The sequence below is a fragment of the Lemur catta genome, chromosome 1, assembly GCF_020740605.2.
Source record: "Lemur catta isolate mLemCat1 chromosome 1, mLemCat1.pri, whole genome shotgun sequence".
Lineage (NCBI taxonomy): Eukaryota > Metazoa > Chordata > Mammalia > Primates > Lemuridae > Lemur > Lemur catta.
In genome coordinates this window covers 241,266,552-241,279,368 of record NC_059128.1, presented here as the reverse complement: position 1 = coordinate 241,279,368, position 12,817 = coordinate 241,266,552, and the positions used below count along the sequence as shown (strand labels likewise).

At 39.6% G+C, this 12,817-nt stretch overlaps 1 protein-coding gene across 1 annotated transcript in view; it reads left to right on the top strand.

The window, feature by feature from the left end:
* The first annotated feature begins 2,302 nt into the window (after positions 1–2,302).
* The window catches only part of LOC123648890 (transmembrane protein 45A-like), a 35,161-nt gene continuing 24,646 nt past the window's right edge, over positions 2,303–12,817 (top strand). The window contains exon 1 of the mRNA XM_045566829.1: positions 2,303–2,443. Coding sequence (XP_045422785.1) covers positions 2,303–2,443 — 141 coding nt within the window. The remainder of the gene's footprint in view (positions 2,444–12,817) is intronic.

Here is a 12,817-nt window from a genome sequence, read left to right as displayed (position 1 = left end):
CTCTCACTTTTCACGCTTACCTTTTCCTTCTACAGGTAATGGGACAGTTTTCAGAGGAGCACGACCTAAAGCCAACCTCTTTTGCTGAGACCCTCTAAAGCCTCCCCTCCAGCCATCTTCCTATATCTCTACTCCTTTCCTGCATCACCCTCTGGGCCAGGCATGCTCGAGCTCTCATTGTCCTTCAAACACTGAGGGCGCTGTCTCCCAGGGAAGGGTGAGAGCACATTAGCAGGAGCATAGGTTCTGGAGTCAGTCTGACCCCAACTTCAAATCCCAGCTCTGCCATTAAACTAGCTGTGGGAACCTTTTCCATATAAATTATTTACCTTTTCTAAGCTTTAGTTTCCTAATCACTTAATACCAGGAGGCCAGTAGTAATTTGTACCCCTGGGAGTTGGGTAGATAAGATGAGCCATTGTATATAAAGCATTTCATAAGTGCGTAGTGCAGAAATCATAAGTGCTATGGACTAGACAGAAAGGGAGAGACAGAGAGAGGTCTGTAAGCTTTCTAATAGTCTAACTCTGCATTTACCTGGATAATGATCAAGAAATATTATAAGCATGTCTGGATCATCTAGATGAGCATCTTTTTTTTTAAATTTCAGCATATTATGGGGGTACAAAAGTTTACATGTATTGCGCTTCCCCCGCCCCCCCCGAATCAGAATTTCAAGTGTGTCCATCCCCTAGACAGTGGGCATCGCACTCATTATGTATGTATACACCCATCCCCTCCCCCCACACACATCTGCCCAACACCTGATTAATGTTATTCCTAAATGTGCTCTTAGGTGATGATCAGTGAAACCAATTTGATGGTGAGTACATGTGGTGCTTATTTTTCCATTCTTGGGATACTTCACTTAGTAGAATGGGTTCTAGCTTTGTCCAGGAAAATACAAGAGGTGCTATATCAACATTGTTTCTTATAGCTGAGTAGTACTCCATGGTATACATATACCACATTTTATTAATCCACTCATGTACTGATGGGCACTTGGGTTGTTTCCACATCTTTGCAATTTTGAATCGTGCTGCTATAAACACTCGACTGCAAAATGTCTTTTTTATAGAATGTGTTTTGTTCTTTTGGGTAGATGCCCAATAATGGGATTGCTGGATCAAATGGTAGGTCTACTTGTATCTGTTTAAGGTTAGATGAGTATCTTATATCAAGGTTCAACCAATGATCTCAGGGCTGGAGTTCGCATTTGTATTTAGGATAATGATGGTGGCCAGTAGCATTGCTTTATTAATAATTATCAAGGGTTACTAAATAAAGAGGATGGTCTTAATATGCCAAACGACCTTTCAGTGGATTTTAGTTTGAACAGAAATTTAATCAATTTAGGTCACACAACAACATACATATTTTGGACAAACAGAAAATACACTGTAGCCTTCAGTGCCATAGTCATGCTGTGAAAGGCAATTTATTTTAGCAAAAATCATCTTCTATATTATATTATATTTGATTTGCATTAGTTTATTTGATTTGTGTTGGTTTATAGTTTTGCTTATAATAAATTTGTTTCATTTTTATAGTTGTCTAAATATTTTTACTGTTTAAGAAAGTTTATAACAGAAGCAATTTAAGTCAACATATTGGCTCTGAAAGAATTCTTTTTTCCTCTTTAAAAGTTCTACATGTTGCTCGAATTTGGGAAATATTGCTTATCTCTTGCTTGTTTTCATAGGGCTATTAGCTAGTCTCACATTTAGCATAATTCATCTTATTAAGGAGTGACTCCCACTCAGTGTATTTAGAGTCTAAAACTTGTGCCTAAAGACCAACACCCTGGAACACTCAAAGAAAAAGAGTATTCATGAAAGGGTATTTGGGGGCCTCCTCCCCTCCCTGACATCATCTCAAACGACAGAACAGAGGCAGTTGCCTCCTTGTGTATCTTTTACTGGTGCCTTGTAAGGTCTGGTAAGTGGAGACTCTTAGGCCATCCCTACACATTACCAAAACAACTCTTTGGAAAGATAAAAAGCAAACCAAACATCACCTACAGCAGGCTTCTCCAACTTTAGGGTGCTTAGGAGTTACCTGGGGATCTTTTAAAATACAGATTCTGAGATCTAACCCTCCCAGGTGAAGCTGCTGACCCGGACACCATACACTGAGTAACCTGTGTCTAAACAACTCACTGTTTTGTCTTTAGCCACAATCCTTTTTCTTGATTTTTCCTTGGATAATGCATAGAAAACTGTCAGTACAGTGTTTGATACAGAGTCCGCATTTGGTATTGTTCATTGTTCTTGTTAGGGTTCTTACTGTTAGTTTTTGGGGCATGGATAAGGGTGGAAATGACAAGAAAGAAGACGGAGCTTTGGAGACGGACAGGCCTGAGTTCAGACCCAGCTTTGCCAATTATAAGCTATTTGACCTGGGCAAGGTTTTTAACCTTTCTAAGTCTCTGGATCCTTTCAATGTAAAATGGGGAGAAAAACACTCCTCATGGAATTGAGAGCATTCTAGACAGCTCTTCGAGAACTGGGTGCTCAATAAATGTCATTTTTCTTCCTTTGTCCCTTTTGGATGTAGACTTAGGGTTGAGTCTTGGTTCTGTCACACCACTATCGTGAGTCTCATTATAATCCCTGTGAAATGCAGCTCTTTATTATTGTATTTGAAATGGGGATAATAATTATGAGGATGAAATTAATTGGTGCACGTAAAATGTCTTGGCACATACTAGGAACCAGGTCATTATGGGCCCTCTCTCCCCTCCCTCCCTTCACTTACTGGGGCAGTTGGCAAGGCCAGCCAAGCTCAGGCACCAGCTGCGAGACCGGGCCCAGAGCTTTCAGTTCCAGTTGACTAGAATCACCCGGAGGGCTTACGAGAGACACAGAAATATTCCCAGGCCTCACACCCAGAGATTCCGATTTGATAGGTCTGGGGAGCAGACAGCGCGGTTGTATTTCATGCTTCCCCAGGTGTTTCACATAGGCAGCCCGGCTGAGAATCGCTGCTCTAGAGACAGGGAAGGCTTGATCACTATCAGATGGCTCTTAGCATTCCTCACGTCCACATCGCACACCACACCTTTTCCACCCCCAGCTCCAGCCTTTCTGATCATTTCCTCTCACACCCTGCCCTGTCTGTACACCCCAGCGCGAGGAGACGTGCGACTCTGACCGGACTGCTCCCCTTCTCCTGGCATGTTGCAGGGAGCACCTCGGAGCCCTCGCAGCAGGGCGGGGTGGGGAGGCCGAGCTCAGTGGGGCTCCTCCCTCCCTCACGCCCTGGACACAGGGCTCCTTTGGGTCCTGCCTGGGGACGAATAAGACACCTCTCTGGGGACCTTTGTGGCATGTGAAGCAAAGACAATCTGTGACATTAGGCAATGCCTACTATGTGGCAAGAACCTTACTTGTATTATGTCTGCTTTCTTTAGCTCTATAAGGTAGTTTTATTATTAATAATGCCATCATTCCCATTTTTAGAAGAAACTGAGGCAAAGTTAAATAAAATGCCCCAGGTCAAACCCATAATGGTCTTTGTATTCGAGTTGTCTGATTCTAGAATCTGGGCTCTTAACAATCCCCTAGGAGTAATTTAAAAATGATACCTGGCCCACCCATACTAATTGCAGCAGGATCTGGAGGGGTCAGGCCCAGACCCTGGTAGTTGTCATGGGCTCTTGGAGGGATTCTGATGTGCAGCCAGGCTTGAGAACCGGACAACGCTATGCTCTTCTGTCTCCCGCGCTGACTCGGAACCCGAGAGTCTACGGAGGCTTTGTTTGTTCCTGTTCCCTTCTTCCCCTCTATCTGTTTGCAATTTTTAGATTTCTTATTTTCATGATTGTCAGAGGTCCTGCTTCTTAGTGGTATTCCTAAGGGGGTTGTGGTAAGCTGAATAATGGACCTAACAGGTGTCCATGCCCTAATTTCTGGAAACCGAGAATATGTTACCTTACATGGTCAAAAGGATTTTGCAGGCATGATTACGTTCTGGGTTTGGGGACATGGAGATTGACCTGGATTATTCAGGGTGGCCCAGGGTAATCCCAAGGGTCCTCATAAGAGCAAGGCAGGAGGATCAGACTCGGGAGAATGGGGGTTGGAGCCAGGGAGAGAGACTTGGAGATGCTGTGCTGCTGGCCTCGAAGGTGCAGGCAGGGGTCTGGAGCCCACGACACAGGAAGCTTCTAGAGCTGGAAAAGACAAGGACAGGGATCATCTCCTGGAGCCCCTAGAAGGAGATGGCCCTGCCAACACCTCGATTTCACCTCAGTGAGACCCATTTCACACTTCTGACCTCCAGAACTGTAAGATAATAAGTTTGAGTTGTAATTAGTTGTAATTTGTTAGACCAGCAATAGGAAACTAAACCAGGGGTATTTGGTGTTGTAGAAAATACACTGTCCTCTAGTACAGAGAGCTGGGTTTCTGTGTTGCCCTCTGTCACTTACTGGCTGGGACTATTCACCAAATGTCTCTAAGCTTAGCTACCTCTTCTGGGAATCAAAGCCAATACAACCAGCTGTCCTGGAGGGCAACACCTGGCCAGTGACTCAGCTCACAGATGCACTTGCTGCCATAGTCTCGATCCTTCTGCTCAGCTTAGCACTTTCAAGGTGGAACCACTGTCCTGCGCCCTCAAGCTGAGCCTGAGCTCTCTTCCATGTTGTGCTGGGTCATTTTGTCACTAGCTGACATTATCTTGTTTGTTTACTTATCATAGGCAGTTGCCAAAATCAGGAGTCACAATTTCCTAGGTTGGGTCTATTTTTAAAAAATTCATTAAAAATAAACAATGACTTTTGTATCCCCATAATAAGCTGAAATAAAAATAAATAAATAAAATAAACAATGAAACATATAATTCCTGACACCAAGAGACTGAGGGACCAAAGCTATTCTCTCGACTTTTCTTCTTCTCCCACAATCAGAATTGCATGATGTTCAGCTATCACCACACTGGTGTCAGACTTTATTATGTGATTTATTTATTTTTCACAAGTTGGATTTGAACATGACCCCCACCTTTCCACAACCCCACTTCTATTTGAGAGTGGGCACAGAGCACTATGTCAAAAGGGGGAGGTGTTTAGACTTTTATGATTGTACCTAGGGCAAATATAATCAGCAGCGATGACATCCATTCATAAGTGATCTCATGTCTGCTTATTTAATGCCAGGTCCCTTTATCCTTCATAGTAATTATTAAATAGCAAACTTGAATGATCTTTGTATAAAAGGTTTTTCATGGGAATTGTGCAAAGATCATTTCTTTTTACCAAATGGTGCTTTGTTTGTTCTATTAGTTGCTATAATATGTGCTTGATCTTTCTTTAAAAAGTGCAAATAATTTTGACTGGACTCACTTTGAACAATAGTTAATAGCTGAATTTGTTATAGAGTTCTTTTTCTTAAGAGAAAAGAAAAAATTGTTTTGATGTCAAGGGAATTTGACCAAGGATCTCCTAGACCAATATTTCTTAATAGAGGAAGGGAGTGTGGTTGTGTCAATATCTGTAGATATTTTCAGTTGTCACAGCTGGGGAAACGTACTGCCAGCATCTAGTGGATAGAAGCCAGGGATGCTGCTAAGCATGCTAGAATTCTTGTCTGTGGTCTGTTTCTTACTCTAAAAGATAAATTCCATGAGACCAGGCAATTGTCTGTCTCATGTCCCCAGTGGCTAGGACTGTACCTGGCACATCATAGTTGTTTAGTAGACATTTATTGAAAGCATGGATGGATTGATGGAGGAAAGAGGGAATGAATGAGCAAGCAGACAGGCAATAGCACTAGTTACTTCCATGCATATCTCTTAGAGGCATTTATTCTAAGGAAAACTGAATTTCCCCTCAACAAAGCCAGAAATTTGCCAAAAGCCTCTCCCACGGCATGCCAACCTTCCTTAGGTTAAAAATGACCCCCTTTCTCTGATGTCTCCCACTGTCCCTTCTGATGCCAGGTGAGGGCCTGTGGTTAATTATGCTGGGCTTCGCCAGCACTAGATGTGAGTTGGACTGATAATAGTGGGGAAAATACAGAGGCCCAAACCCTGGCCCCACACCTGAGTCTGCCTGGAGGCAAAAGAGCCTAGATCAAATCGCATTTATGTGTGTTTTGGCAGCTGATGTGGGCGGGGTGAGGAGGAAGTGGGGAACCAGAATAATTTTTTAAAGGATAATCAGGTTAGAATGAATTTCATGATGCAGCCCCATGGGGAAAAGACATCCTCTGTTGAGCAACCGGAAGCTGAGGGGTGGGGAGAACTGGGTGCTTGTGTGGTTTGTACAACTGTGAGCTTCAGGAACTCAGAGATTTATTAGCCCCAGCTGGCAAGTCATGTCCTTCTTATTCTTGGCTCTCTGGGTTCCCATTTACTACCCCCTGTCTTCCACCTGTCTTTATGCATGGACATCCAAACCAAGACAAAGTTTGGAATGTGATCTAGGAGTGGCTTTCCTTCCCAAGGTGGTGCCTGTGCTCTTGTAGGGAATTTGCTTAGAATCCCAAGTCCTCCCTGCCACCCTTCTGAGAATTGGTTGTCGTGGGCAGAAGAGAGAAGGAAAGAGCAGGATGACAGGAAGGTGAGTGAGGAAGAGGCAATGAAAGTGAGGCCATGAGAACAGGGATACAGGGTGTTGTCTGTGAATAGCCCAGGGATAGCCAAAGGTTCATCCAGGTGTTGTTGTCACAGGGCTCTTTTGAACAGCCACTCTCCCTTAGCAGTTGTGATGCCAACAGATGTGTCAGCATTGTTGATTCGGGTGTGGTCCCTGCATTCGGGCTGTATATTGCTTAGCAAGCTAGTCTGGGCCACTGGGTGCCTGTGAGTCTGCCCTGAACCAGGGTGAAGTAGCTTTCTCTTCTGGATTGGGAGTGGGTAGAGCAATACTGGGTTTGGGAGTCATGTCTTAATGGAAGCAGTTCTTCAAGACTGATGAAAGTTCTGCGTCTTTCCTGGGCCCTACAAGGGATTCAGGTTGGCTATAAGGCAAGGTTAACAGAAAGTGAAATTTGTCACCAGAATGGGTTATTGGGGCACTTGGTGGAATTTCTCTTTCTGGATGTCTTCAAACAGAAACTAGATTCTTATATTAAGGGATGGCTTAATGGCTCTGATGCATATCTCTGTCGCATCCCTTCTTTGCTCAGAAACATCCAGTTGCTTCTTATTGTCCATAAACTAAAATGTAAAGTTCTTAACCTGGCATTCAAGGTCATTTATTATCCTGGCTCTAAACCACCTTCCAGGTATTTTTTTTTTTTTTTTAGAGAAATTAAACCAAAACCAATGAAAAGCAAGAAAGTAGGAATAGAGAATGCCCTCAACTTGATAATAACTCTGCAAAACCTGCAGCTAACATCATACTTTAGTGGTGAGAACCTAGGTGCCTTCCTCTTAAGACTGGGAACAAGGCAAGGATGCCCCCTGTCATCATTCCTGTTCAACATCACACTGCATGTCTTAGCTAAGGCAGAAAGTCAAGAAAAGAAAAGAAAAAATATACAGACTGGGAAGGAAGAAATAAAACTGTCTTTGTTCACAGGTTACATAATTAATTGTGTAGGAAATCCCAAAGAATCAACAACAACAACAAAAAACCCCTCCTGGAACTAATAAATGAGAATAACAAAGTTTCGAGGTACAAGATGAATATATAAAAGTCAACTGCTTTTCTATATGCTAATAATGAACAATAGGAGTTTGAAATTAAAAACAAAACCTCATTGACATTAGCACCAAAAAAATAAAAGTAATTCTTCATTATAAATCTAACAAAATAGTACAAAATCTATATGAGGAAAACTATAAATCTCTTATGCAAGAAATCTACCATCTAAATAAATGGAGAACAATTCCATGTTTATGCGTAGGAACAATCAACATTGTTAAGATGTCAGTTCTTCCCAGGAAAGCTGGTGATGTAATTCAGTCCAAGTCTGAAGGCCTGAGCCTGAGAACTGGGAGCCCTGCTGGGATAAGCCTTAGGGTCCAAAGGCCCAAGAACATGGAAGAACTTTAAATTCTAGGGTAGGAGAAATTGGATGTCCCAGTTCAAGAAGAAAGAGCAAATTTGCCCTTCCTTCACCTCTTTGTTCTATCTGGCCTCTCAATGGATTAAGTGATGCCCACCAATCCAATCTTCTTTACTTAGTCTGCCGATTCAAATGCCAATCTCATCTGGAAATGCCCTCACAGACACACTCAGAAATAATGTTTTGCTTGCTATCTGGGCATCCCTTAACCCAGTCAAGCTAACACATAAAATTAACCATCACATTCTCATGCAAAAAAATGAATGTAGACATAGGCCTTACATCTTGTATAAAAATTAACTCAAAATGGATAATAGACCTAAATGTAAGACACAAAACTATCAAACTTCTAAAAGATAACAGAAGAAAATCTAGGCAACCTTGGCTATCGTAGGCAAAGGGTTTTAAAATATAGTACCAAGAGCATAATTCATGAAAGAATAAATGTATAAGTTAGACTTAATTAAAATTAAAAGCTTCTATTCTACAAAAGATACCTTTAAGGGAATGAAAAGACAAACCACAGACTGGGGGAAATATCTGCAAAACCTAAATCTGATAAAAGACTTATTATCTAAAAAATTAATATGTACAGAACTCTTAAAGCTCAACAACAAGAAAACAACTGAATTAAAAAGTAAACAAAAGATCTGAACAGACACCTTGCCAAAGAATGTATACAGAAGATGAATAAGCATATAAAAGGATGCTCAACTTCATATGTCATCAGGGAATTGCAAATTTAAAAAACAATGAGATAACAGTATACGCCAATTAGCAACGCCAAAATTAAAATACTGACAGTGCAAAATACTGGTGAGGATGTGGAGCACCAAGAACTCTCATTCATTGCTAGGGGGAGTGTAACATGATACAGCTAGTTTGGAAGACAGTGTGGCAGTGTCTTACAAATGTGAACATAGTATAACCCTACGATTCAGAATTGTGCTCCTGGATATTTACTCAAATGAACTGAGAACTTATGTCCACTAAAAGTCCGTACAGGTATATTAATAGCAGCTTTATTCATAATTCCAAAACATGGAAGCAACCAAGATGTCCTTCAATAGGTGACTGGATTAAAAACCCTGTGGTACATCAATACAGTGGAATATTATTCAGTGATAAAAAGAAATGAGCTCTCAAGTTACAAAAAGACATGGATAAAACTTAAAAGCATATTGCTAAGTGACAGGAGCCAGTGTGCAAAAGCTACATACTGTATGATTCCAACTACATGACATTTTGGAAAAGGCAAAACTATCCAGATAGTAAAAAGACGAGTGGTTGCCAGGAGCTCAGGGGAGGGAGAGAGGGATAAATAGATGGAACACAGATTTTGATGGCATATTCTGTATGATATAGTATAATTATGGATAAATGACATTATGCATTTGTTAAAACCCACAGAACTATTTAAAGTTAACTCTGATATAAATTATGGTCTTTAGTTAATAATAATCTGTTAATATAAATATTGGTTTATCAATTAAAACAAATGTACCATACTAATGCAAGATATTAATAATTGGGACACTGTGCGGGGTGGACAGAGATGACACATGGAACTCTGAAATTTATGCTCAATTTTATGTTAATTTAAAACTACTCTCAAAAATAAAGTCTATTGCTTTTTAAAAATAGTGAAAAGCACAAAAGTAATATTGTATTCCAACTATGCTGAGCTGATATTTTGTATCATTTGCTTCAAGTTTTTCTTTCTTTTAAATAAAAGAGAATATTATAGTCTAAGTATCTCTTGACATCCCTCACTTCTGTTACCCCTCATCTTCTGCAGAAAACTACTATTATTAGTGTTTATCCTTGCAGTGTCTCTTTTATACTTTTATATCCAAGTATGTACATGAGCAATGAATAGTATTATTTTTCAGATATTTAAAAACAGTACATAAATTGCATCAAAGTTTATCAGCACTATCTAATGCGCATTTTTGACTCAACCTAATGCTTTAAAAATCTATCCATGTTGTGAAATATAGATCTACCTCTTTTATTTAAAAAAATCTCTTAACTGTAGTGTCATATTCTGCTGTATGTATGTTACATCGTGTTATTTACTCATATCTCTATTAATAGATGTTCAGAGTATTTCCAATTTTATGTTACTGCAGCCAATGTAGAAATGAACTTTTTTTTTTTACATGTACTAGAGGATGTATATGAGCGTTTTTCTGGGGTACATAGTACAAACTGAATTCCTAGATTATGGGGTAAGTGCAATTTCAACTGTCAAATTCTTGGCAGAGTAGCAATGCCAATTTAGACTTTTAGAAATGTATGAATGTTCCTGTTTCCTTATACCTGACCAACACTTGATATAATAGATCTTTTTAATTTTTCTAATCAAATAGGTGAAAAATATCTGTTTTTACTTAGTTTTTTTATTTCTAGTGAATTGAACATCTTTTCATAAAATTATTGATCATTAGAGTTTTGTCTTGTGTTGAATTGTGTATTCGTATTCTTTCCCGATAGAGGGAACAATTTTTCTCTTCCTTTTTTTTTCTTTATTTTTCTTTTTATTTAAATAGATTTAGGAGGTACAAGTGGTTTTTTGTGCCATGGCTGAATTGCATAGTGGAGAAGTATGCACTTTTAATATACCTGTCACTTGAATAGTGTACGTTGTACCCAAGAGGTAATTTTTCACACTGCACCCCCAACCTCCCCCTCTGAGTCTCCAGTGTCCACTAAATCACTCTGTATGACCACGCATACCCATTGCTTAGCTCCCACTTCTAAGTGAGATCATGTGGTAATTGGTTTTGTGTTCCTGGGTTATTTCACTTAGAATAATGGCCACCAATTCTATCCTTGTTGCTGCAAAAGACATTATGTCATTCTTTTTGATGGCTTAGTAGTAGTCTATGGTATATGTATACCACATTGCCTTTATCCACTCCTCAGTGGGTGGGCACTTATGCTGGTTCCATATCTTTGCAATTGTGAATTCTGCTATGATAAACATATGGGTGGAGGTGTCTTTTTATAAAATGACTTCTTTTCCTTTGGGTAGATTTCCAGTAGTGGGATTGCTGGATCAAACAGTAGATATACTTTTAGTTCTTTGAGAAATCTACATACTGTTTCCCGTAGAGGTTGTAATAATTTACATGCCTACCAACAGTGTATAAGTGTTCCTTTCTCTCTGCATTCAGGCCAGCATCTATTATAATTTGACTTTTTTATAATGGCCATTCTGACAGGGGTAAGGTGGTATCTCATGGTGGTTTTAATTTGCATTCCCCTAATGATTAGTGAGGTTCATCATTTTTTCATGTTTCTTGGCCATTTGTTTCTCTTCTTTTGAAAAATGTCTGCTCATTTCTTTTCCCACTTTTTAATGGGATTATTTCTTTTTTCCTTGTTGATTTGTTTCAGTTCCTTATAGATTGTGTATATTAGGCCTTTGTCAAATGTATAGCTTGTGAATATTTCCTACCATTCTGCAGGTTGTCTATTTACTCTGTTGATTATTTCTTATGCTGTGTGTAAGCTTTTTAGTGTAATTAAGCCCCATTTATTTATTTTTGTTTTTGTCGTATTTGCTTTTGGGTTCTTAGTCATAAATTCTTTTCCTAGGCCAATGTCAAAGATAGTTTTTACTATATTTTCTTCTAATATTTTTATAGTTTCAGGTCTTACATTGAAGTCTTTAATCCATCTTGACTTAATTTTAGTATGTAGTGAGAGATAGGGATCCAGTTTCATTCTTCTGCATGAGGCTATGCAATTCTCTCACCACCATTTATTGAATAGGGTGTCCTTTCCCCAGTGTATGCTTTTGCCTGTTTAGGTATTTGGTCTTATCTCTGGGTTCTCTATTCTATTCTATTGGTGTGTGTGTCTACTTTTATACCAGGACCATGCTTCTTTAGTTACTATTGCCTGGTAGTATAATTTGAAGTCAGGGAATGTGATGCCTCGAGATTTGTTCTTTTTGCTTAGGATTCTATTCATGCTCTTTTTTGGCTCCATATGAATTTTAGGGTTGTTTTTTCTAATTCTGTGTAAAATGACATTGGTGTTTTGATAGGAATTGCATTGAATCTGTAGATTACTTTGGGCAGTGTGGGCATTTTAACAACATTGATTCTTCCAATCCACGAACATGGAATGCTTTACATTTGTTTGTGTCATCTACAATTTCTTTAATCAGTGTTTTCTAGTTCTCCTTGTAGAGATCTTTCAACCCCTCTGTTAAATATATTCCAAGGTATTTCTTTTTTTTCTTTCCTTTTATTTTTGCAGCTATTGTAAATAGGATTAAGTTCTTGATTTGATTCTTAGCTTGGTGTTTTAAAAAAATTATCTTTTTACTGAATTTTTCATTCATATCCTGAGTTTTTGTTTTTTATTTGTCTTGGTTTTCAACCAAGCTTGATCCCATTGAACTTACTTGTGATCCATATTTTGAATTCTGTATCTGACATTTCAAAATGTCAAATCTGACATTTCCTTTTGGTTGAAGTCTATAGCTAGAGAGTTAGTGTGAGCCTTTGGGGGTGTCGAGAGAGCCTGATTTTTTCATATTGCTAGAGATCTTATGCTGATTCCTTATCATCTGAAACCTCTTCCCTCAGCTCAAAACAGATAACGTTGTGGTTCACCTGTTCTCTGCTGGGAACTCTGCTGCTCAGTGTAGAGAGGGATAGGTAGGTACACTGCCTTTCAGCTTGTGTAGGTAGGTGCCCACTGTGATGTTGCTGGTGATTTCAGTCATTTGGACCTCAGACCCCTGTGAGGGTGTTCAGGTGCCAGCGTTGGTGGACTGTGTT